At 48.9% G+C, this 27,250-nt stretch overlaps 2 protein-coding genes across 2 annotated transcripts in view; one reads left to right on the top strand and one right to left on the bottom strand.

Moving 5' to 3' along the window:
* The window catches only part of LOC119394127 (glycine receptor subunit alpha-2-like), a 304,765-nt gene that overhangs the window by 15,971 nt on the left and 261,544 nt on the right, over window positions 1–27,250 (top strand). The window lies entirely within an intron of this gene.
* Window positions 1–27,250, bottom strand: part of LOC119394128 (paired box protein Pax-6-like) — a 42,985-nt gene that overhangs the window by 11,822 nt on the left and 3,913 nt on the right. The window contains exons 2-3 of the mRNA XM_049415649.1: window positions 25,597–25,776; window positions 4,747–5,127 (exon numbers count right to left, since the gene is read on the bottom strand). Coding sequence (XP_049271606.1) covers window positions 4,747–5,127; window positions 25,597–25,776 — 561 coding nt within the window. The remainder of the gene's footprint in view (window positions 1–4,746; window positions 5,128–25,596; window positions 25,777–27,250) is intronic.

The raw sequence follows: 27,250 nt of genomic DNA, 5'->3' as shown, positions 1-27,250 counted from the left end.
ATGGCGACTGCAGAGACGCCAGTGCAAGCCATTTATATATAGTAGTACTTAGTGGTAATACTTAGTAATTCTTGTAGTATCAATACAAGTAGTAAAATGTCGAATATACATACAGTGATTGTCATTGAACGTTCTGTCTCCATGAAGCATGAAGACTCGGAAAGGACAGGCATATCAATCAGAATCCTCCACGCAATTAATCCGAAATTCAGCGCGACTCAATTCTGTACGGCAATATACAAAGAAAAACATCCTTCTGCGTCGCAAGTACAATAGCTGCTTCGCTGTATTCAAACCACGCAAGACATTTATACATAGGCCTACGCATACCATACGTCATCCTGTCTTCTCGCTTAAAAAATAGCCCCCATTCTCCTATACAAGCATCGACGATGCGCCACACTGAAAAAGGCTGTTCCTTTCAGTACGCATTCGAAAATGGGAAATTCGTTACGATGTTCAATGGAGACCGGTTGCTCATAATCACGACGATTGTAAAAAAAGAAAGTCTGACGTGAGCCCCACGCATTTCATTTCCGCCTTTACAACGCAAAAAGGGAGAAAAAATAAAATATGAAGACCAGGACGTGTCACAACAAAACTCAATTCTGTCGGACGCGCGTTTTCTTCATTGACACGCCTGTGGTACCCAGTGTGATTGAACACTATACACTCGCTGTACGAACCGCCGCTTTTTATTCGAGGAGGTTATATAGTGTCGCAAATGGGCCACATTGTCGCCCAATTAAAGAGAAGAACGCGTGAGCCCTGGGGATATGTCCACGGGAAAGGCCCAATGAGCGTCGATCAGAGGCGCGCTGCGTCACTTCGATCAGTGCACGTCGCGAATGCCTCGAGCGGCGCCCCATTTCCTTGATCAGCCCCGCCTTTCACTATACTGCTTCGCTGTAAACCTCCCCCCCCCCCCTTCTCCTCCCCATCGCCTTCGTCCTTCCCAGCCGCTTATAGACGTCCCAGTGTATAGTACTTGTCGCTCGTATATAATTCAGCAGCCACATTCCCGCCGTTTCTCCTCTTTCTTGTCTCCTTTTCTGTTTGCCTTCTCTTCCGCAGCCTATTATCGGTTAGTTAGCGCAGGTTTCGGTGTGCCTCGGCGGCAAGACCGCGCGCGACGCACACACACGCACGCCACACTTTGCCGCAAGGCTTCACTTGACGCGTGCACAGCTGGGCCGCGAGCACGACTTCGATTTGACTCTGCGCTCGCGTGTGTTTCGGTGATCGCGCGCGACAGCAGCTGCGGGCACGGATTGACTCGGCCGAAGTTGCCTAGTCATCGCGCTTAAGGGTCGACGCCGCCGTACTTTCCAGCAAGGACGGGGAGAGGGGGGAGAGACAGGTTCCCGCCTCTATAAGCCTTTCTAAACAACCCCCGCCCTAGCGGCGTGTGTGTAAGTGTACTTCAAGCGTTGCGGCATGCTTGGCAGGCTCGCGTCGAGCTGCGCAGGGGCAGGCTTGTCGCGGAGCCGTCACGCTCCGCGTGTCACGTCGCTGCGATGTGTGGCGCCGATCACGACTGCGCGAGCGCGCGCGTGCGCGCTCTTGGTTAGCATAGTCAAGCGCCGTAAATTTCTGCGCGGGGGGCGCGCGCACCACGCCTTCGAAGCGGGCCTCTCTCGTGCCCGAACCACATTTTTATTCGCGCGCGTGCACGCACGCGCCATCCCGCCACATCGAAGGGAGATGTGCGCAAGTTCGCTCGCCGAAAGACCGCCTCCATTTTTTTTTGTTTTCGCGGGGCAGGTATACGACGTGCGCCTCCCATAAAGAAAGGCGCCTGCTTCGCTGGGTCTCCCCGTTGCTTGCGTTAATGAGTCCCGTACAATTTTCTTCTCAGACCGCAGTGTGCAGAAGTCTGTCACAACCGTCGACAAGGCATTCTGCGCCTGTTTTAACTTCAGCACAAGAGTATGAGACGCCTGTTGCGAAGACGTGAGCGTATATAAAGTGACTACATGCGACTTGGCCATGAAGCCTGGCGTTGCCGCGAAGAGAAATGCTGGGAAGCGTTGTTAAAGCGGGCTCGTTTCAGCGCTAAAGGCACGTAAATTAGCAAGAATATGCCGGGCTTGTCACCGCTATTGCATTCGCAGTTTGTGTTATACAGTATTTTCAATGCATCTGCAGCATGAAAGTATGCATCACGTATTCTATGCAGCCAGGAGTCACACGGGCGACACTGATTCTCTCTCTGCACATGTGCCCGCACTCTAAAATGATACTTTACTCTAAGATGCACTTCACGTTATAGTAGAGCACAGCATCGGTCCATCAACCGAAGGTTGAGCGGAGGAAAACGTTTTAGAACATGCGAGGGTAAGAAGCATGCAGCCTTCAGGCACCTTGTCAACATATCTTCAGACGAACAGGCCCGTAGTGCATATTTCAGAAAGGGTGCAACCTGGTGTAGCTGCGACTTTGCAAATGCACTTGATAATGTTAAGGAAATTAAACCGGTGAAGCTTAGTTCCATATAGGGATGGACAGACACGCGAGAAAAATCTTCGAATGTGCGCCCAGCGTCACTTTAGTGACAAGTTCCGAGCGTGCACGATTTTCGCAGCGGTAACGAGATGGCTCTGATGGTAAGAGATGTTGTATCCGGGTTTCCGCCTATACAATGACAACATGTATTATGTATCTCGACTCTTTACAAGTTTGTCGTTACATCACGCGATTGTTGAGACTCCCGAGTGCATTGTCACCGATCGTTTCTGCCGCATTTCTTAAGCTATGTATCAGGACAAACGCGAAGGAAGGACTATTTGAAAGTGAGTGCCCACTTTCGTGCATAGAGCGCGGAGGGACACCGCACTCCGGCATAACGAAGGTGCTAACGAAGCATCGGGCCACCCGAAATGCGACATTCGTAGTCTTGTACAAACGCTCCGCGCATGAACCAAACAGGGTAAACGTTGGAGACATACGTATACTGCAACCTATAGTCGCTTCAGTTCTTGACCGTGTAAACGAAGTTTCCTGCTCGCACGGTCTAGATAACTGGTTTAGGTGCATTCGTTGTGTGCACTCACAAGCGATATAAACAGAGAAGCCACTTTTTAGGATAATGCTCCTCTATTGAATTACCATCGACACAAAGTGGAGTACCTTTGACTCAAAGGAATTGCCTCTTTTACGGTCGCCGAGTTTCCTAACAGTATTTTCCACCGCGCAGGCTCGTAAATAAGGCAACTGAGTTTACAGCTCGGTGGTTCACGTCCGCAGGCTACGAGAAATCACGACGCTCCATTTAACTTGTGCAAACAGAACGGCCCCAGCAACGGGGCGAGGAGGAAACTGGGTTTAAAGAAGCATATTTCACCAGTCTGCGCTCGCCTCGACGGCGGCATGCACGTGCACGCTTACGGGCGAGTAAGACGCAAGCAAAAGCTGAACGTGCGCGAAAAACAAGCTGCACGGGTAATTCGCGGGTGTCGTCAGCTGCGGCTTCGCTAGTTGAGATTCTTGTCACAGAAGGCAAGCTCTAAGAAACGTCGACGGGCTATGCACCTGCAACGAATTGCAGCTTTCGTGGAACTGCGCTCTTGAGCGGCCATTAGCGAGTGATTTAGTATACGGCAGCTTAACCGCGTCTGGGCTTTCACGAAATATAAAGAGAATGCTAGTGGTTCGCGTGTATAGAAATACATTTCTGGCGACACCTTTCCGCACGCACTCGTTCCCTTTATGACACGTTTACGTGTCCCGTAACACAGGCGTTAACACGACCCGCGTTAACGAAGACACTTCGTTAACTTTTTTTTTTTACTTCAGTAGCGAGACTCGGAGAAAATTGTGTGAACGTTATTCCCGCGCGCGCTAACCGCAAAATTTTCACTTTGCTGCAGGAGAAAAAAAAAGGCAGAATTTATGTATGGGTTATGCTCTCTAATTATATACTTCCCTAAGACGCTTGCACGCTCGTTGTTTATACGGTGTTTTGTGCTTGCGCTGCCCGGCTGATGAGACGTGCTAAGCTGAGGTTCATATGGAGACGCACGCATGGCGTTGTATTTCGGTAAACCGACTCAGTTAAGCCATGACTCCTTTAATTGAAAGAACGCTGGTTCAGCGCAATGTAAGACTCAACGAAGTAGACTATGCAAAATCTTTATTATCATGGTAGGAGGATGCGTATCGAGGTTAACTACGTAGGAACACCCAACTGCACGTCTTAGCTTCAACGACTGCTTCACCATGTGACACGAATTCTTCTGAGTTTAAACGTTGTCAGAATGGCATTGTATACTTAGCTCCTCAATCCGTATGGATTTTCTTGTGGCTTCGCGCCACAAACGGGTGGTTGTCAATTTCCCTTCATTAGCCCGCCACCTTGCGGGATTGCGCAGAACCGATTTGTAGCTCCCCAATTTAAAACTTTGCGGTTGGTGTTTATGTAGTGGGACTTTGTTCGCAAAAACTGAGAATGCAGGGCGTTATACTGAGACACACAGAAACAAACCAAACGTAAGGAAAACACGGGCACGAACAGGACAATCGCGGACTAACAACTGTTTATTCAGCACATTCATGACAGGATTTTTTTTCTTTTGTCGATTTTTTTTTGTGCCTACCGTAGTGCTGTTGTCATTCCGCAAATTTTTCTACTTGCCTGTGAACTATAGTCAAGCTGCTTTAAAAAAAGTGTTTTGTCACAGTCCTTATTTCTGTGTCCTGGCAGAATGAAGATAAAGTTGATTTGATTTAATTTGATTTGGTACTCACGGTCATCGCCCGTGCGGGCCCTGAACGCTGCCGCCAGCGCCGCGGGGTCCGGGCTCGAGTTCGCGGGGCTGGAGCCGACGCCGCCTCCGGCTCCCGAGCCGGCTCCGTGGTGCGAAGGTCCGTTACCAGCTACGGGTGCCGCGAGAAATGGAGACCAGAGGGCGGCGGCCGCCGGTCCTCCGGCTGCCGCGGCGGCAGCGGCAGCCGCGGCTGCGGCGGGCGACGGCCACGGCAGCGTGGCCGCAGCGGCCGCCGCGTACGGGTGGTACATGGAATAGCCGGCAGCGCGCGCGAACTCGGCCGCGGCGCGTTCGGCGGCTCGGTTGCGAAGGATCCGGTTGATGGAACTCACACTGGGCGCCGTGTTGTTGCTGCATACGCCTGGAGCATTGAAAAAGGGGAGAGAGAGGGGAAACATGGTTAAGACGCTGTCATGGTAAATACAATCTGAATGTCACATTGTTTTGATCCATATTGTTACGCAATGACTCACTAAAATGTCAGTGCACGTTAAAGATCACCAGATGGTCGAAATTTCCAGAGCCCTCCACTACGGCATGCCTCAATCATATTGTGGTTTTGTCACGTAAAAACCCCAGATATTATTATTATAAAACTAACAAGAAAGTTGTAGACGGAATTAGAAAAAGCGACACCTTGGTGGTAGTTCAACAATGTTGCATAAATATGTGTTGTGGTGTGTAAATATCTGAGAGAGTTTAGTTAAACATCCGTTTCCTTGAAAGCGCTATATGCAACAATATGCCTAATTAATGAAATTGAGGTGTAAGCTTGCCGACCCACAACGTGCGCGGAAGGGGTAAGTGCGAGCGAACTAAAACACAGGAAAACCCATGACGTCAAGTTTTAGATCCGTACAAATAAAATATCCTTATCCCGGTGTTTGCTAACCTGCGGAGACGTAACGTGACGGTTAGACGTAACGCTTCGGCGTAACGCTTAACAAATTCGAATATCTCGAGAGTCTGAGCAGATGTAAATCTTGTATACGTGAACCGAAAGCTAATATAAACCGGGGTAAGCCTGATTGAGTGCTAACTCACGATAACAATTCCGTATAAGATCAAGATTCGTGTTAGCTTGTCCTTTATGAAAATGAAGCATTATATAAACGTGATCATGAAAGTTAATGTCCCGCAGGAAGAGAGCGAAAATGGTGGTGACGCGGTTAACAAGTCCTGTAGCATGCAGGCAACTGGGACGATGACTTACGTTATGTCGACGGGTCGTTTGCATGTTCCTAAGCTCTTTTCTTTAAAGTATTTTGTTACTTCAGTTTATACCCAGCTCCAAAGAAAAAAAAAAGAAAAAAAAAACTGCGTGCACGGGAGGCTCCTTTTTCGTCTCTTTAACGAAGCTTCAGTTTTCCGCTTTTTAGCGCCGTGCAATACACGCGCTCAGAAAGTCACGTAGGTTCACTCCTGTTGATTGCTTCCATGCGCGCAAACGCCGAGAAAAATACGCCATGCCTGGTTGTTAGAGCCGCTCGGGGTGTCTGATACTGCAGGCACCAACGAGTAGCACACCGCAAAACGGGTCGGGTCACTCCAGATATCGGGCGCATGCGAAGCTAACCCAAACTACCATAAATCGGCTGCCGCCGTCTTCCGACAGCTTCCGTCCATTGCCTCGACCGCACGCATTCAAAGCCCAGCTACCGTAAGCAGCACTTCAATGCGGAGAAGGCGATTAAGGGCAGGCACTATATGGTAACTTATAGGCTGAAATACGTCTTTAAAAAACAAGGGGGGAATAAAAAAGCGGCGTCACTGTTTTTGTCGGCGGGACATTAAACTCGACCTTCCTGTAATGCTCACGCGCAGAGCAAGAAATAGGCGGCTCGGACGAAAGACAGCGGAGATAGAGAAGAAGTAAAAAGCTTCGAAAAGGGATGGCGTCGACGCTATCTCTCTTCAAAGGTCGCTCTCCAGTTCTCATCGTGGAATACAGTAAAAAAAAAAAAGAAACCAAGCCGTTCGAACGCATGGGGAAAGGAAGAAAGAAACGTACTTGGCCACCGAAACAAGCGACTATGGAGTGCGCGGCGGCATCAAGATTCATCGGCGGGAACCGTCGTAAAAAACAGCCCTTCGGGTTACGCTGGGAGGGATTTCTTCAAGCCATGCCAGACAGCGCGGGTCGTGGCAAGTATAATGCCGCGGCAATACGTTTAATGGCAAAGCGCTTCGGCAATTGTGTGTGTGTGTGAGTGAGTATACGAGTTGAGCATCGGCAATTGATTCTCACACTCCTGCGCGCAGTCGCCTTGCCTTTGTGTTAGTGACGGCGCCGAAACCCACGGGCGCGCGACCATTGTTCTGCCTGATCATCAGCGACGCATCCTTCGATTCTGCCTCCCTCGCGAAGAGTACAGACATCTCACGCTCGCTATACCGTGTCTAGCGCGTGTACGATGACGCGTGACCCTATTTTTGGTGTTGTAAGAGGCGATGCAGGCATCGATTTGTGCGCGCCGCGAGTACTTCTGTGAATTGTGAGCGCAACAATGCCTCCCCGTGTGGAGCGCTTCATAATGTTCGCGAATGATCGCGTATACGACGCCCACACGTTCACATCGATGAATTCTCTAGTCGAACGTCCCCCACAATACGCCACTTAAAGAAAGGCCAAACGATGATCGGAACCAGAGTCTCAACGGGAACGCAGTAAAGGTTTAAGAAAGCCACTGGGCGGACAGGCATACACCTCCGCTGTTGGTTTCCCTGTGCAGAGTAGCAGGCCAGAGCGCACGAGCTCAGGCCGACCTCTCTGCGTTCTTCTAATAAATTCTCTCCCTCTCTCTTTCTCTCGAAAAGCATGTGCGTTGGCGACTGCATTCTTGTTTGCAAGCCTTTCGTTATAGAGTTGAAATTACGAGTCTTTGTCGTAGAATGCGAGTTATCTAGGACACAAAGAGCATAAATATATTGCGAGAAATTTTACGACCGGACGTTATTATCCTTTCGTGTCGACATGCGCAAGCACAAGTCGGCAGTGCAGACTTACGGGCAGTTCTTTTGGTGACTCAATCAGCTAGTTTTATCACTAAATCAATCAGTCAATCAATCAATCAATCAATCACGAGAAAATAGCTTGAAATCAGCGACGTCACAATGTCTTTTCAATACATGCTTACGTACTTCCACGCGAGGTTCGAAGGAAATGAGTCCGGCATTCACTTTCATCCCATTTAATCAAAGTTTTCTTTTCTTTCTTTCCTTTCTTTACAGGCAAGCAATTCTGACAGAGTGCTTTTCTAGTCCTAACTGATTTGGTGTTGCTTTCCAGCTCTCTTTTTCACCTTCCTCCCCTCGCAATGCGCGCCGCACCACCTCTTCAGAAGGAAGCGTGCTCGCAAGCGAGAACCGCGCTTTGTGGTGCGCGCTTGCTCGGTGTATAAGTGCTCCGCGATGCATGTCGTTACACAGGCGACCCTGTGCATAAGACGACGGGTCAGTCGACGGCGCGGGCACGCCCACCCGAGGCGCCATTGCTTATACGGTATAATCGCCACGCACCCAAGTATACGTGGAAACCGCGGCACTGGATGACTGACAATGCGATCAGCACAGAGTCGCTGCCCAGATCCGCGTGGCGAGGCGCTCATTCTGCGTGCGCCTCTGTCGTTTTCCCCGGACTCCATGCGTGACGCACCCTCGGCGACAAAGACGCGGACACCTACGGGAGCGGTCTCGTGTGTCAGCCGTGTGTATATGTGCCGAATGCAGCCTCCAAAAAAGAAGACTCGCGCCGAGCGCGTCTTCGCATGACGCCCATTGTGAGCGGTGATCTCGCGCGCAATGGTATATATCCGCCGTTCTCTCGCTTTGACGCAAGCGACGCCTGCGCAGAAATTCTGCGATTCCTCTACTTCCTTTTTTTTGTACTTGTGCGCGCGATTTTGACTTGTTTCTTGCTCCGAAATGCGTTATTGTTTCTTGCTTCCGGTACCATCGAGGAAGCTGCAAATCTATCGCAGCCATCCCGCTGTGACGCAATTTTACTTTGCCGCCTGTGGTTAAGAGTGGATTTTACTAAAGCGTACGTACACTTTTTTTGCTTAGCAGTGCCAGAAACTTCCAGATATGACTCTCAACATTGATGAGGCGATCGAACACATTCGTTTTTCTGATCGTTTTGTCCCCGAACGCTATTTTCTTTGGGCTGCGTTCATCCAACTGGACCAAGGACCATGTTCCGATGAAAAGATCTTCGGACCATGATACGTGCCACAGGCCAATAAAGCCTATTTTTTCAGCAAAGCGACGCGAGCTTTGCTACAATCTTTAAGATCGATGGGTCTTAGCGATCTGTCGTAGACATTTATAATTGTTGGGGTTTAGCGTCCCAAAACAACGGTATGATTATAAGGGACGCCGTAGTGGTGGGCTCTGGAAATTTCGACTTCCTGGAGTTCTTTAACGTGCGCCTAAATCTAAGTACACGAGCCTCAAGCATTTTCGCCTCCATCAAAAATGCGGCCGCCGCGGCCGGGATTCGATCCCGCGATCTTCGGGTCAGCAATCGAAACATTTACTGGACAGGCACACATGTTCCACACCGTTAGCATTTGTGACTATTGTACAGTGCCACCGCCACACACGTGTCAGCGCATTTATTGATCATTTCCTTTCTTTCTTTTTTCTCGCTCCCCCCCCCCCCTCTGTCTGTATCTCCCATCTTTCCACTCCCCTTCCCTTTCCCCCGGCGTAGGGTAGCCAACCGGACTGCTGTCTGGTTAACCTCCCTGCCTTCTCCCTTTTGTATTCCTTCCTTCTTTCTTTTCCTATATATACCTCAATCCATTTACCCAGCACAAGGTAGCAAACCGGACTTCGCGTCTGGTTGACATACTTGTCTTTCCTCCTCCTCCTTCTGTTGACACAGCTTTCTACATTTAGAAGTGCCGAATACAAAATATTTTGTCTTCGTTCTTTATGTAGCTTCTATACAAGCTGCACTTGTTACATGGGAAAGTCTGAAGAGCTAAAGGAAAGGTGAAGGGCCAAATTTCACTCCTGCCTCGATTTTAGCCACCAGTCGGATAACCTCCTCTTTGTTATTTCTACCCGCTTAGCCTATTTTGCCTTTACTGTCCCTAAACTCCAATGCTTTGAGAATGTCATCCCCATTGCCTTGAACTGCAGGGTAAAAACCTTTACAGAAAAGGTATCAGATGTTTAGCCGTTCCCTCCTGCTCTCGATGCGCACCGCATAACGTATTCTGCTCGGCAGCGTCGCTCTCCGGCTCGGGTTGCACAAGCGAATCTCTATAAAAGCCGTTCGCACGCACGCGGAAGCGAGAGGCGTCGCAAAACGCGCCCTCGAGGTGCGATTGTGAAACGCACAGTGGCGAAGCGTGAAGTGGCGAGATGCCGGGTGCTCCCAGCACGCGGGGTGACAGCATTGGTCGGTGGGCGCACAAAGGGAAAGCGTGGACATCGCGAGCCATGACAGCTCGGCCACCCCTCGGCCTCATTATGCGCGATCAGCGGTGCGCTCACGTCGCGCCTCCAAGATTCAGATTGTGTGCGTGCGTAGCGCACGCGTGCAACGTCGCCGCTCAGTATAATAGCGCGAATTTGAGAGGAGTGCGGCCTCAAGCGTGTTCTCCACGCGAATAGGCGTGCTCGTGGGTTAGAGAGACTGTTTCACGTTTTCGATCTATGATTGCTTTCTCTGATCATTTTACACTATTTAACGACGCGATAAAAGATCATAGCTTCGGCGCAAGGGCGAGGCGATGAATGCGATATCAATGAATTGGAATGTTATACGAGGAAAGGCTATCAGCTCACTCCGTTAGCAAACGCGGATGCTGCAACGAGGGAAGTGACCTTCGTGCTTTCAATGACTTCAACGCAAACTTTGCGATGAAAGCACATCTGAGCACACATGTAGGAGCGCTAATGCGGCCCTGGCTTTTTGCCGTATGAGTAAGAACTGTAATGGCGTTACCCATCAGTATGTAATAGTATAGTAAGTAATACTGATAAAGTTGTCTATTATCAAATAGAGTAAATGTCGTTATGTTAGAAGAAGAGGGGCTACAGGGGCCGACACAATAAAGAATTTGATTGTGCCATCCAGGAACTGTGTTCATTTTCATCGTAATGTGTTATTTGACCTTTTGGTTGAACTGACAAGAGGGAGGTGTCGGTGTTCTACGGAAGCAAATCAGTGTCTATGCTTATTGCGCTTTTAGGGGCGAAGCTCCTTAAGGCGGCATCCGTTCGTCCCTCGTAGTCGTCGTGGTCGTAGTAGTGAGTAACAAGTCTTACGCTTTGACCTCCAAGGTGGTGCCGGTGGGAGATTTCTCCTGTGCGTTGTTGAACAATAAAAAATTCGCAGCGTGCGCGTTAACTAAAAGCCGAATTCTTCTGTCTCTCATTCCCCATTAGCAGCCATTGGCATGTTCCAGTAGGAAACGTTAGTACAAGTAGAAGTGTAAGTGTTAGCTAAAAGCCGACTTCTTCTGTCTCTCATTGCCATTAGCAGCCATTGTTTACCTCCAAGGTAGTGCCTGGTGAGATTTCTCCTGTGCGTGATTAAACAATAAAAATTTTGTTCAAAACGCCGTTGATTGATGAAATAAACCAACGAAAGACGCCAGATGTTTTGTAAAAGCAGAACGAAAGAACGCCAGATGTTTTTCTTAAAGTGTAGTAGTAGTAGTTGTATTTAGCCACCTCGCCCGATCGTCAATGGGCGAGGTGGACCGGCAACGGCGCGAGGACCCTGCCGTACGAGAGTTAAATCACACTAAAAGACATACTTTGCGGGCGATACACTCTAGTGAGCTTTCAACTTTTCGTCTTAATGTACATGATAAAGAAATCATTTCTACGAAAAACGCAAGGCACACCTTGAGCAATATGTTTGGTTTTGGGACGCTAAATGGAACCATGAGGCGATGCGAAGCCGGAGCACTTGCACGATCGCGTTCCGTTGGCTTTCGTTGGGCATGCTACCGACCTCGCGTCGTGGAACGCGCGTCCTGTCTTCCCTCTAGCCTTGCCTTTAATTCGCACAGGGCGAGCGGGGAATGCGGTCGCTCTTGGCGCTCTTTCGCTCGGGAGCGGACTTCTTCCTTGCATTTCACCGATCACAAGTGATAATGAAGGGACCACGTAAACCAACAGTACAATAAAAGTTTGATGTTTAATATATACACGATGTTTCACACTCTTTATATTATGTACTGGGCGCATTTCACGGAAGAGTTTCACGGTTTACAGATGATTCCCTCCGTAGCTTCGCCCCACTCATCATCATTCACCCCGTGGATATGCTGTGATTTTTCAAATGCCTGAACATACACTCCTGCGTCACTGACTGCGTCTGTCAAATTCTCAAAGCGCACGGCGCTGCATTATTCGAGTGAACTCGGTAGACTTCACAGCAGGCTTCAGGCAAACTCGACTTGTAGTGTATAGTTCTACTTTATTATAGTTCTGTATGGTAGTTTTCGTGTTGTACCTTCCATCGCTTAGCGTTTCTCTTTTTGATGATAGCTCGGAAAAAAAAATGTTTTTGAATCTGATCTTAAAACTGTGGTCCAAGAATTTGCTGTTTACTCGTTATACATTGGTTCTCATTGAAACAATTTATGTGGAAACATAGCAGCAGTCTCAAACTATGACTACAGTTTCTCTCACCACTACAAGAAAAAAAAAATCACAGCATATCCACGGAGTAAATAATGATGAGTGGGCGAAGCTGCGGAGGGTCATCGGTAAACAGTGAATCTTCCGTGAATTCTGCCCAGTACATCATCACCGACGTGAGATCGGGCGCGTTTATACTAAAGGTTCGATGGGTTATGACGACTTGCAGCTCACTTTAATTTTACATGTACGCTGTGAATTTTGATTGTTTAGAAAACCATTGCTTTACAAAACATCTGGCGTCTTTCGTTAAGCAGCTGGCGTCTTTTCGTTTTGCTTTAGAAACATCTGGCGTTCTTTCTTTCGTTGGTTTATTTCATCAATCAACGGCGTTTTGAACAAAATTTTTATTGTTTAATCACGCACAGGAGAAATCTCACCAGGCACTACCTTGGAGGTAAAGAATGACTGCTAATGGGAATGAGAGACAGAAGAAGTCGGCTTTTAGCTACCGCTGCGAATTTTTTATTGTTCTACAACGCACAGGAAAAATCTCCCACCGGCACCACCTTGGAGGTCAAAGCGTAAGACTGGTTACGCACTACGACTACGACTACGAGGGACGAACGGGTGCCGCCTTAAGGAGCTTCGCCCCTAAAAGTAAACTTATTTTTCTTTGATGGTTTCTACCTTCTCAACCGTTAAAGATAATCTGACGCTATACGTATATGCTATAGAAAATGTTCGTTCTTTAATGGTAGACAACATCATGCGTCCTCTTTCTTGTAAGACTCAAGATTACCAAGTTTTTTTTTTCTTTTTTTTTTGCATGTGCCCTAATGGAGGGACGACAACGTTTTTAGATGCGTCGTGGAAAGCGCGATGTTACGTGATGTCATTGCCAAGTGGTGAGTTTCGTAATGATCCCTCGCAGAACGTCCCTTTGAACGCATCGATATTGTCGGCTTCCAGAAGCGCGCTCCGGTGTTACACAAACGCGCACGTGGAATTTTATATGCGCCAACAGCGGGCTTTAATCCGACAGTGCTATTAATGATGCGTTCATATGCACGTGAAATATTGTGTCGCATGAAGAATTAAGATTTTTAGACAAGATTTCTTTTTGCGTTCAGAAAAGCTCTTTTTATGTGAAAATGCACGGATTTTAAATGAACCGGGCGATAAATGTATTCACCAATGGCCACATCTTATAATGCAATATCGGTGAGCGTTTGCTACTTTGGAGGCTCCATGTGCATCTAGTCTAAAAAAAGAAAAATGAAGCAATGAGGGCGAGATAGAGAGAAATGCAAGGGGGGCGAATACTGACCCCAGTCACTTCACTTCTTCGATTAACTATACTCTGTATAATGAATAAAGGGCGGGAAACACTTGAAAGGAAGGAAGCAAAAACGTGATGTGTCTGTCAGTGTACACACGGTGAGATATGCGCTAATACTCAGTCTGTCGTGAGGTCGACAAAAAAAAGAAAGAAAGAACAATACCACTATCACTTGGAAGCGACCATGAACTCTCTCTCTTTTTAAATGTTGTCGAGCATGTACCTTATGCATGAGAGGAACCGACATGGGCATTCGCTCTTGCCACGTACGATATCAGCAATTATATAGGTGTCAGGTATCTATCTCGGCTCCACACTAAATAAGAGAATCGAACGCAGTTTATCAGACAACAAGTCGTGCTTGCTTTAGCCCTGCCAGCACACGTGAAGGCACTCGCAGAGGCCACTGTGAAACTACAATGTGAAAAGAGCAATGCACGTCCTCCTTGTCCCCATGCAATGAACAAACATCTCACCGCCGTGACTCGAATGACGGGCTATCCCTCGACAAGCGATTCAAACAGGCTCTTTCGACTCTCACGTGGCCAACAGAACTGCGGTTACTGTCGTGAAGGGAGAAATACTTATTGAGGGTATTCGATACCTTACTCTGCAACGGTTGAGTGCTCTACATTGCCACCTCAAGGGTGGCACTGGTTCGCCTCTGCCGACAGCGTCCACAGGAGCCCACATGTACAACTCTTAAGTGCAAGCCGAGGAGGCAGGTTCAGCTGGCATGCCCTCTAAGAAAATTATATTACTGTTACTCTGTTTGGTGAGTTCTGACTCGCCACATATATAACTCTCTTTAAATATACATGTCAACTTTCTTTTTGGAGAGTTACGCCTTCCACGGCTCTCCAAAGAGAGCCTAATGATTTTCGAAACAGAGTTAACGTGTGTCTTTAAAGATAGTCATGCTATATGTAGCAAGTCAGAACTGACCAAATAGAGTAACAGGTACTCTTCTTTTATTCTTCTTAGAGTGTGCATCGTGAAGAACGTCCGCCGATAACTCGCTCTGTCGCCGGTCGAGCGAGACAGCAGAAAGGACTCGCATCTAAGACCAAAAATCAGCCAAGAAGAGGAATATCAGAACCCGAACTAAAGAGCACAGAAAGAGATTGTCTCTTGGGGGTATGAAGTGGGAGCAAGGGCTCAACGGGGGCGTTTCGGTTTGCAGTGTTCACAGAGTGGAAGACGGGAGACCACCTTCGGCAAACATCCGGCGACCGGAAGCTAAACGGGCGAGCAACCTGCAGCACGTGAACTCGCCTATATAACGAAAGGCGGCCGCTGTGTAGACGTGCGACGGCGGCGCTCGCACGAGGCGCAGCAGTGTGACTCGTTGTGTGACCGCATTGACCGAGAAGAAGAACCGAAGGGCTCGCTTCTTTGTCAGCCGCAACCAAACGAGTCCAAATTACAATAAAGTCATGGAAAGTATGAGAAACTTGCTGTCTTTGTTGAGTTTGAGATGCTGAAATAATGAGATGAATGAAGTATCGGTGTAGGCAACTCAATCATCGGAGTGAGAGTGAATGAAGACAGACAGTGCTTCAATGCGGTATAGTTGGTTGAATTCATTCTTCACCTAAATGCGCACACCAAACGACGAAAAAACGAAGAAGACTGCGCTGGTCCTTGCGTCTTCTTCGTTTTGTCGTCGTTTAGTGTGCGCATTTAGATCACAGTGCTTTTGTTACAACAGTGGATAGCCGACAGTAGCTGACATGAGGAAACAGTACCCAGCAGTTAAAGGGACATTCAAGTGAAAAATGATTTTTTTTTTTCGTATTAGTAAATTACAATTTCATGATACCGAGAGCATCACACCGCGAGAAGGCGCTTGGTAAGTGCGAAAACGACAAAAGAGAAAACGCAGGTGGCGACGCCTTCTTGAAGTTCGCGCATCAGCTTGCCGTGACGTCACAGATTTCGACGGCGGCTGCTAGGACCTACGCAGTAGTTTGTCACTAAAAACGATTTACATTGTGTTCTAAGAGACACAAGTTCTTACCATAGTAGGTTTAAGAAAATTTCATTGTGCCGACGTGGCCAAAATACGCAAAAATACATTGAAATTCGTGACGTTACATTGACGTCCATGTACTGAAGCTCAGGCGCGAAATTCGAATATGAAACTTTGACCTTCATTTTCTTTTGTAATAATTAAGGCCTAATATGGCAATAGAGTTTTGAAAGAATAATTTATTTGCCTATACAGATTTAACGTTTCCCTTTAGTACCCCTTTAACGAACATTAAACATCATATAGCCAGAATTAGGCAGCGCTAGCCAGCATTGATCGGTGCTGGTAGTGTACGAGTAAATACGGTAGCAGAATTGGCTCGCAAGCTACAAAGAAAGCACGGGTACAACGTGTACAAAACACCAGTGTGCCTACATAACGGACGCGTCAACGCGGCGCTAATCTGATTCCCCGTACACTTTCGGCACCTGCTAGCAACGGAACCTTATACACGTGCAAATATTGGCAGCTCCCGAGGAAATGTGCCGTCCATAGTGTGGGTTAGGTTAGGTTGGTTTAGATGCAGTTTTCGGGAAGATATATCTAGCGCACCGGGCACTTCAGGTGCTTCGCCGAACGGCCCCGTAATTGGCGGTAATGGCTCTGCCGTCAGCGCGAACACCTCGTGTATGTAGGGCGCGAGGTGCTGTGATAGAGACGCGGAAACGCGTCTTGCCACTTCGACGTGTCGCAACTGCACACCGAAAAGGCACGCGGGTTCCTCGTCTGAATTGCTGTATAGAAGGAATTATGAGCGCTGATAGATATACCCTTAAAGAGAAACCAGAACCTGTTGTTAGTCGCATAAGGTTCGTAGCTCACTGTCGCGTGTGAGTTTGGCTCTTGATAACGGGCAGCTCCTAAGGACAGGTTAACTGAAATAACTATGTCGGCATGTTCGCTGCCGTAAGAAGAAATGGCGATAAGAAAGGAAGAAAGAAGGCAGAGATATCAATTATAGAAAAGGACCACGCCGGCTACATGTTTCTATAACGTTGGGAAATGGTATCGGGAGGGAAAGATATGAAAGAGAGAAAGAGAGAGAGAGAGAGACGAAGAGGGAAATAGGCGTGTGCGGACAGCACAACGTATAGTCAGAGGCGCTCAGCCATTTTCAAACAGCACAGTAGAGCCTCTACTTCCTATTGAGCCGATGGCCAGTCGGGACAGTTTTCTAGTATAGCATGTACTCATAAAGCGGACAGCCTTCCCGTCACCGCAGCGCATTTCCTTTATTATTGAAATCGACTACAGTGGTCGATGTTCCCTCCGCAGCAGTGGGCATCACATGCAAAAACTACCAGCCATTCCAGTTAGTATACAGACTAAGCGATTGTAACTACGACCGACATCGAACAGATTCCTCTCGCTTATGCAGACAGGGTGGAGTTGCAGTGAAGGGTATTTATTAGTTCGTGCGTCTCTTCTTACGGAAGTGCAGTGGTAGATGGCATAAACAAGCACAGTAATCGCTGAAGCGTTTTACGTGCTTGGAAGCGTGATAATGTAATCATTAAATACACCATTGTCGACCTCAGGGAGAATTCTTATACGTGCAACTAGCACGTATAAAAATTCTTTGTTCGTTCCTGTGACATCACGGCGGAAGCGATCTTATTTTAACGTCGGCTTCTCTCGGAAACATTTAGAGGCTTCCGAAGGCATAAAGAACCAGAGCAGAGTCAATTAAGGAACAAAGGTCTTACGAGAATGTATTCCTTCTTTCTTTCTTTCTTTCTTTCTTTCTTTCTTTCTTTCTTTCTTTCTTTCTTTCTTTCTTTCTTTCTTTCTTTCTTTCTTTCTTTCTTTCTTTCTTCTTTCTTTCTTTCTTTCTTTCTTTCTTTCTTTCTTTCTTTCTTTCTTTCTTCTTGCTTGCTTGCTTGCTTGCTTGCTTGCTTGCTTGCTTGCTTGTCGCGGTATTGAAGAAAATACTGAAACGATGTGCTAAATGAAGGATTGTCGTATTTAAATAAGTCTTCCTGTTGTAAGTTGATCCTTCAGGTCTTAACTCTTCGTTTTCGTCGGCTATGCGCGTCATTGGCTGTCATGTTCCATGCGCTGACTGTGCCAAGGCGCGCCGTTTCACATCCCATTTTTTTTTATTCGCACGCATGTGACCATTCTTCGTATAGCTCGTGGCCTTGCAGCCAGATGGCGCGATCGATAAAGCACATTGAGCTATACGCACTCGTATTCTGTCGCGATTCATTTCTCGCGGCCTAGTAAGTTCTTGCCTCACGCAGTACACCGAAAGAACGAGCGATTAAAAAATGAAATGAAATATAGGTCAAGTTTTAGCGATTCTGATGGAAAAACGATGTATTTTCCACTCGTCCGCGCGTACTTTCGGTCGCGTGGCCACACGCGATACGCAACGCGCGTTTTTAAGAATGGGCCTTGCCGTAGATCGGCGGAGTAAAACGCGTTATCGCTGTTAACGTTTACCGGCCACACGCGCCCGCCACTCGAGTGAAGATCGAGATAAGAGTATATGGAGAGTGTATTTGCATAAGTAAGAATGAAACTCCAGCCCCGCTTACGTCGAGCGAAAGCTACAACGCGTTATCTCGTGTGATTCATTAGCACCGTCACAAAGCGACTGGCGAAACCTACTTTTCATTTCTAAAAAGAAAAAATAGAAAGATTGTGATTCATTATTTTCTTATAAGTCGTTGTACGTCGTCTCGCGCGAAAGACTTAAGCCGTCGAGTGAAGCAAACAAGAACAAAAAAAGCAAGAACACGAGGCCTGGCAGCCGCCGCGCCCTTGTCTCGATCACGTGATCCGGATATCGAATCTGTTTATCCCGATCGCCCATGCGGGGGCGCGCATGCATATTAAAGCGAGCCGCGCACTGCCTCCGCGTAGCGTGCGCGTATAATTGCGCAATACTGTGTTAGCGCCCATGAAGATGTAATCACTCGGTCTTTTCTCAACTAAGAAATAAAGCGAGCAAGAAAGAAAGAGGCATTACAGGCGTAATAAATCAGTCTGGAAAGGTGTGGCGAGGTGCCCCCTTCGCACGAAAAAAGAGTGCAAGGTGCGGGCGCCCTTCATCGACAGGGCATCCGAGGAAGGTGCGGACAGGTTCTCAGTCTCACTAACACCGTGCACTGGAGCGAAAGCTACAGGGTAGTGTCAGCCAATTAGGAACGCGAACCAAAATGCCTGTCTCGGTGACAGCGGCCACGGAGGCTCGCCCACTGCGCCGCTAATCCTTGCGTAATCCCTCTATTTAGCCGGCTTTAGAGGTGGCGGACGACGGTTCCGGCAGTTATCACACGTGATTTTTCGTTCCTGGTCGGCTAGTGCGACCCCGTGTACTCCGTAGCTTTCGCAACGCTGCACCAAGTTGATGAAACGGAGTATCGACATGAAGAGCCAGCGCTGTGCGCCGCATTACCATTCTATACGCGTGCGGCGCATGGAAGTCCTTCGGTTGACGCTTATCGGAAGCCATTCTCCGTGAACACACACGCTTGCCGGCGGCGGCGCTGACTGTGTGTACCTATATGCGCGACAAGTCCCGCGGAAGTTATATAGGGACGCGACGGCGCTGGCGCGCCTCACATGTTTCGCGCGGCAGTCGCAGCCCGCGGCTTTAAAGATGTTCGCTGTTGACTGGCTGGCGCGCCTGCGAGCGCGCGCGTGTGTAGCCTTGAGAAGCGAGCGAGCTTGAGCAATACTCGGAACAATCGCTAAGGCCATCGAACCAAACGGCACCCATCGCCCCTTCCCCTATCTTTTTATATCGTTCTTTCCCTCCCCGATATCGGATGTCTTCTTGGACTCCGAAGCCAGGTCGGCTGCCCTGATGGAGGCAACCCCTGGCCGCTATAATGGAGCGGGATCGGCGCGCACGGCTGAGCAGATATGGGAATACGCACGCACACACAGAAACTCACACGCGCGCACATACTCGCCCGCTCGCTACGTATACCGCCCCGGCCTGGGTGAATTGCTGCACCCGCTGACGCGAGAGCTGTATCTATACTCTTTCTTCTCGTATATGTGCGTGTGTTCACTTGCCGTTCTCTTTGCTTTATTTATTTTTTACCTGAGCGAGCTGGCAAAAGTCTGAGTGATATTCGGCTGCACAGCGATGCGGAAAAGAGGGCTAGTTACACTATAGAGACACGTCCGCACCCGGGAAAATAAGTGCGGCGGTCAGCCCGCGCATCCGTGTTCTCGAAAATCGGGGTTGAAGGCAGCGGATCGCCATTCCGGACGTGCGAAGGGGAAGTATACCAAAGGACTGTGACTGAGCTCATGCAGAGGGTAGAGAGAACAAAAATTAACGGAGAAAACTGCCACTAAGCACCGCTCTTGCCAAAACGACGTGGCAACGACGACATCGTATACATTTTCGAAACAGTTTCGCCTAAGTGGGTATTGTTTTGGCTTCAGAGTCACTGTCTACGCGCTACAAACTAAGCGTGGACACTTTTTTTTTTTCTGTGGCGCAGGTGAACCAGCGTAACTGCTATGAATAAATACAGGGGAGTTTGGAGCAGAGTTCAATCGATGTGTTCTGTACGAAACGATATTCGCTTTGCTAATCACCCTGCTAAGGGGTGTCATTACAGCCTTAAATAATATATAATGTGCGGTACTGATAGCAACATAATGTGCTAAATTGCTTTAGCAAAGCGCGGAACTCTTATTACACTTGAACAGTACAACTCTGTCATTATTTCTTTTCTTTTCTTTTTTTGGACAGAAACAGTTCTTTTAATAAGATAATTAAAAAAACATAAAAAAATGTCTGTAATCGTACATCGTGTTGGGTGTACACTGCATGAGAATTGTTGGCAGAGTTTCACAAGAAAGTTAACATTCACTTTGATAATCATCTATGCGACGGCTTCTACGGCAATTTTCGTTTCAGTTGTTGACCTTACTTGAAACGTTGTTGCTAGTCAACAAATCATCGCGAACCGTTAACGCTATATTTCTGTTATTTTTTTCTTTCGCGTATTAGCGACAGCGTCCCCACTATAAGGTAATGCCTTAAATAACACCGAAGGTTACAATGTCACGTGCTTGGGAAACCGTGCGGCGCCTTAATGATCGAGGGCGCAAGCGAAGATTTGTGAACGATATTATAAAACAAGCTGTTCGGGTGCTTGTCCTTTTATACTCGACAGTTTCGAACAGTTTTGGGGCCTCATTCTGAGGCGATCACTTTCGGCGAGAGTGACACTTTGCGTGATGTATACAGAATTTCGCGTGTCCAACAGTTGAAGCGATTGCTCACCCGCATTTCCCCAACCAGCCAATCAGCGCGTACTGAAAGCAATATCATGGTGACATCTCATACTGAGACTATATAGGCCAGGTGCCAACGGGCATTGCCATTGCCCCACGTAGGCCCTGGGTCTTAGTTCATTCTTTGTTCGCTCTTATAATGTAGCGCCGTTCGGGTCACCCTCCAAAACCTTCGCTTCCGATCGTTGTGTTCCGTAGGTACGAGGCAAGCGTGACCTGAAGCTGTCACACTATAGGTATTTAGCATGCATGCTCTTTCTTTCTATATATGTACATATCATTTCACTCGAGATATCTTTATCCAGACCAAAAAGAACGAGGCCTATGACATCCAGAGTGGCTGGGCGTCCAATTGCGTAGCAGCCGCGAACAGCTAAGCAATGGCCGAAAAAACAAAATCGCGGAAAGCTCAACCGACCGGATCGGATTGTCGCATTCACCTCCGCGCGTACGCGCGAGTCTCGAAAATTGAGCAACTTCGCTGCCGACAGCGGCAGTATAGCATTGCCAGGCGATGACCGTTAATTCTACGCTTTCAGACGACGTCTCATTCGCACGCGCACCTCTTTCCTCGCTTCACCCCCGGAATAACCGCGACACGTCGCACGCCACCGGACACAATCGGTTCAGTATAGAGAGACCACGATGCCACCTGCCGGCCCCGTCCACGTCACGAGACCGTGTTCGTGCAAGCAAGCGCCATAGTCCACTAGAGAGCTTCGAGCTGTTTCTGGTGACGACGAGCGACAGGAGCGGGGAGTGGTGGGAGGGAAACGACGTGCCGCCGTTGTTATACCTGCGCGGAGCGGCGACAAGTGTGCCGAACGACCGCGAAATGACGGGTTTCGGCGACGGCAAAATCGAGGGTCCTTCTTCCAGCGGCCGACGAGCCCTTGCGACCACGCCTCGCTCGTTGCCGCATCGCACGGCGTCGAAGAAGCAGCGCGGTTGTTCGGCCAACGGCTTCATTCAGAAGACATCGGCTCCGCGGCCATTATACGTCCGCCCGTCCGATGCCGAAGGTTGTTATAGGAAGCGCGCGTGTGTGTACTCGGCGTAGTGACCGCGGCATGGGCGTGCTTACGATACGCTCAGTGTATGCGTATGTGTGTACGAGAGGACACTGCGCCACACACCGGAAGGGGATGGCTGGCGTACGCGCGTCTGTCATTGAGCGTGCGTGCGCAATCGAACGAACTACCGCATTGTGACGTTGGGAGAGCGAAGAAAGAAATACGAGACAGAGTACAGTGGCGGGTGGGGAATAGAAAGGAGCTGATTTTCGAAGGGGGCTTCGAACTCAAAGTGCTCGAAATCGCGCGACGCTAGGCGCATGTCGTGAACCCTCGCGTCAATCCTCGTTTTTTACTTGAGCGTGTCCACTCTTACTCTTGGGGCCGGGCATTGTATTGCAAGCGTATACTGTTGTATTCTGCGTGTAGAAACGCTGGTCTCGAATCGTGAGCAGTGAGCGGAGAGCGAATATTTTTGCGTCTATGGAAGAGAGTTCGACGCAAAAATTTGTGTTGAGCATGTCGACCCTTTACAAATTCGACCCTTTACAGTTTGCGCGAATACTCTCAAAATAATAATAATAAACAAAACAGGAAAGAAAAACGAAAACGCATACACCAATCAAGATATTCTGAATATAATACACGTACTGGAAAGTATTGGCAGTATCTCCGAAACGCATATCTGCAATGGATTCTGCTGTATTCGTACAAGTATGAATTTCTCATGCTAACAGCAATGTCTCCAAAGAGTCAGTGACCCTTCAGTGCCGTTTATCGAACTATATGCCGGAGATCTTGCGAGCATAATTAATAATTTAACACATTACGAATATGAGATATCGGAGCTGCATATATGCGCAATAAATAGGCAATAGTTTTAAGCCTGTAATAAAATAAAGGCAGCTTCGCCCCAGGGATGCCAAGCCTGAAGGAAGTGCGGAGCTGGGCAGCCTTCTTTGCTTCTCTTCGGTTTTCTCTTTCTCTCCTCCTCCTCCTCTTCTCTCTCTCTTTTTCTCATTTTCGTTTTTTTTCTGCCTTTTTTTTCTCTCTTTGCTTCTATTTATTTCATCCTCTCTCTTTATGTATTTCTATCTCTTTCTTGCTTGTTCTATTTATCTTCCTATTTTTTCTCGTTCTCTCTCTCTCTCTCTCTCTCTATTTCTCGCTTGCTTCCTCTTTTTTTCTATTTTTATATGTGATTTTGCCTGCGTTACGCCAAGCGACGATAGCATACGACAGCATATGACAGCCCGGGCCCCTAAACTGCTCCGCACTTTATCATCATCAATGCGCTCGAAGAACAAGAGGAAGAAAACTTCTTCTTGGCGCGAGCGCGCGCTCAATATGCTACAGATCGCTATATGCTATTCGTGGTTTTGCCTGCGTTACGCCAAGCTACGACAGCTTACGACAGGCCGGGCCCCTCAAGTGCTCCGCACTTAAAAGAATGCTTATACTTGGAGTCGGAGAACACCTATTGGGGACTCACCGCCTGACCAAAATTCATCGTCGTGGTTCCGCCGGGCTATAGTTCTTTATTCCTATAGATACAGCGCATCTGTGTACGAGGTTTTCGACGGCGAGTCCTGATAAACACTCCCAGAAGTGAGTGTACAAAGGACAGGAAGGGAGAAAGCGCGCAAACAGAGAGTTACGTAAAAATAGAAGCTACAAGGAAACCAGCAGAGGTGTGCGCGCGCGCGAAAACAAAGTGGCGAGGGAGAGCGGGGAAGCCAGAAAAAAAAAAAAAAAAAACGCGTCTACGTGTACGCAAACAAGGCGCACCGCGTGTAGATAGATAGACAGCACTATACACGGGCACAGGCGCGCGGGCCGCTCCAATTAGCGCCGGGCCAGGGAAGAAGGAGGAGGCGTCGCTCGTTAGGGAGCGCGCGGCGCGCGCCTGAGCGTGCACCCATACATACACTTGGCGGCGTTGGCGGCGGCGACGCGTTCAGTATGCGCGCGTCGTGCGCGCGCCCGAAACGACCACTTTCACGGCGCTGCCACAAAAGAGAGCCGCGGTGCCCCGCGATAGCGATCTTTCATTAACGCCCGTGAGTGGATTGAGCGAGGCCGCGCTGTGCGTAAGCAGCCGCCGAGCATGTATATCACCACCCGGTGCACATATGCACCCCCGCCTGCGAACTCTCATCGCCGCTGCAACAGTGCAGGCAGCGGTGGTTTTGATCGCGCTCGCTTGATTGCTCGCCGAGACGTCTCTGTTATGTTAGAAGAAAGGGGGGCCCCGCCGAAACCCTGGGCATTCCATCGGATCCGCCTCGGTTTTAATAGGACCGCGAGCATTAGTGTACGGCTCGTTTGTACCAGGCACCGCAGATTACCGGGCGAAGAAGAGATAAGCGAAGAAAAACGAGATCCGCTACACGTAAGAGGGTGCGCGCCGAGGCGAAGGTGCCTGTCTGTTATAAGCTTGCCCCCGAGATTGCTGCAGCCACGCCCGAGCGAACGGAGAGAAAGATCGGTGGGTTGCGCGTAACATCGAGCGCATAGCGCACGCACCTGTTCGTTTAATCAGCGCTGCTGCGAGGCGTCAGGGCTGCGGCCTAATAAGTGAAGACGTTAATCTCTGGCCCTGTGCACACCGGAAGGCGCTCTCGTCGAAAGCGCGGTTTCCAGCCTTCAAACGCCGCCGCCGTATATTGCAGCGAGGGAACGGGTGGTGATGTCGGTCTGGTTGTCGTGCCAAAGGGCTAATGAAACGCTCGTTGATCGGCGTAGGTAGAGTGTTAATAAATCGTGGTTATTTATTTGCTTTCTTTTTTGAACAGTGCAGACAGTATACAGGCAGTTCCATTGGCTATTCTTTGTCATTCATTGTTATGTATTATAGTTGTTTGTGTAGGGAGTACTTATTTTTGTGGATATATGTTTGTTTATTCGACCCCTGTTATAGCCCAAATTGGGCTGACAATGTAATAAAAGGAAATGAAATGAAAATGTACCAACAGTGCATTCGTTCAAACTTTTTAAACAATGTCTTTCGCCATTTTTTTCTGTTTTCCTTTATCTTTTTCATCTTTTATTGCTCCTCAGTCCGTACATTTACATTTACATGCACGCACTTTCATACTCTTCCCATCTCACTGCTTAGAAAAAGAAGGAAAATACGGTAATATCTGGTTCGTGATTCAGTTTAGAAGAGGATCCGGTTTAGTTTACGTTAGGACATGCCTATCATTACCGACTCATACGGCTCACTTCACTGCATTGTAAACCACGTGCTTTCTGCACGAAAGTCCCTCCCTGTGCGCACGCGCATAACAAAAAGTTTTGGACATTCAATATAGTTCGTTATAAAGGTCAACTCGTTGTAAAGGTAGCGTGCTGCAACACCCTCAATGTAGTCGGTACGTTAAGAACTATCCGTTACATCGTTCATCTCGCTGTAAAGGCATTCTTTGTAGACACGTTCGCTAGGAGTCCAACTGTACCCGAAATTCTTTTGCTCACACCCTGCTTCCCTGGTGCGACTGGTTATATTTGCTTATCTTGGACGTATGTGAAATTCAAAGGGATCTTTGGTAGCGTCATTCAACTCACCTTCGGATATGAGCCTCTCGCGGATCTCCCAGGCAAAGATGGTCGGGTTCTCACGCTTGTACTGCTCGATCTTGGCCACCACGACGGGCGTGGCAACCTTGGGCTTGCTGCCGCCTATGACGCCCGGTCGCAACGAGCCGCCCTCGTAGTAGCGCCCCGCATTCACGCCGGCGGTGCAAGCTGCAAGAACAAGAAAATCATGTCGACCACACTTACCAGTTCTACACAACTATCTACTCCGTACAAACATTGACGCGTTGACGCAGACTCACATTTGACAATGACACATGTCGGGACAGCGGGTAAGTAAATCTCCTCCGTGTGAGACTAACGCGAAATTTGTAGAGCAGCGCTTGTCCACCCCCCCCCCTCCTTCCACACGCACACACACGCACGCACACGCACGCACACACACACACACACGTGCGCGAACAAAATGGGATGGATCAAATACTCTAACTCGTTGAAGTATCACTTGGTCCATACATTACTGATCTTTAACCGCTGCGAAACGCTAATTCACTCTGGAGCGAAATACCCTGCTAGTTCGTTCTTTGTGCCATTCGTCAAGGAGGCGAATACATGGTTGCCCTATCTAGAAGTATACCTTTGCATCATGCTTGTGTATGTGTGTGCGTTTGTGTCATTCGTAACAACGGAGGAAGGGCACGCGAAGCCGCGATCTCGCGTCTAAGCAAACGACTGAATCCGCACCTCAAAGATGAGCGGGTAGTTTTTATCGACTGGAGTGAAGCGGTTGCCGGCGAGAACAAAGTAGTTATTGGGCACACGCGTGACACGTGTGAGTGCAGTCGCAATTGTTTGCGTGTTGACTTCAGGCGCTGTGTTTGCATATCTCGCTAACGCGTCGAGGAAAGTGCCATTCGACCCCGTTGTGCGTGCAGCACTCGAAGAGAAACAAGACCCACTGGACGACGCGCGTGAGGCGACGGTCTGCCTGCCTGCCTGCCGCCGGCTTGTTATGCAGATGAGGTCCGAAACCTCGTGCAGCACCAGTGACCGCTCCGCGAGCACGGTGAATGCGGCGCGCTAACGAAGTGCTCGATGGCATAGAAAAGGGGAGCGGGTGGCGCATGTGTGTGTCTCTCGGGCACCCTTTTGCACTGGCCCGCCATTCGTAATTGTTGCCGCGCGGCCACACAGATGGACGCCTGCATGCTGCAGCGGTGACCTATACCGCCGACCGTCTCCTATATGCGTGCGTGGGTCTCGCTTCGCCGCATTGTCTTGCCACCCGAGAAGCAAGACATCCAAGAGGGCGACCGGCGGCCGCTTCCTTTCAGACGGTTGCATCAGAGGCAGGCATCTGCCGATTTTGATGTCTCTTTCGGGCGCCGCTCTGCTTCCGCCCGCGCTGCCGGCGCGGCTCGACGCGCGCTTGCGCGGTGCTTTTGATACGACCCAGTCAAAGCATGTGCTCGGCGCTATTTGCTTCGGCGATGAAAGCGGTGCGACGATGGAGCCGTTATGCGGGCCTCTGTGCCAACGGCAGGATGGCCCAGCGGAAAGCATCGGCTGCGCTGCGGTTCATCATGCAGCTGCTTGCATGCGGTCTCCTTGGGTTTGACGATCGATGCTTCTTGGAGAAAGTATGCCGCGTCGAGGAAGGACAACATTAATCTATCATTTACAG

Source organism: Rhipicephalus sanguineus, chromosome 5 (assembly GCF_013339695.2).
Source record: "Rhipicephalus sanguineus isolate Rsan-2018 chromosome 5, BIME_Rsan_1.4, whole genome shotgun sequence".
Classification (NCBI taxonomy): Eukaryota; Metazoa; Arthropoda; class Arachnida; order Ixodida; family Ixodidae; genus Rhipicephalus; species Rhipicephalus sanguineus.
Note: the sequence above shows the minus strand (reverse complement) of the source record. Positions and strands in the feature narration are given on the sequence as shown.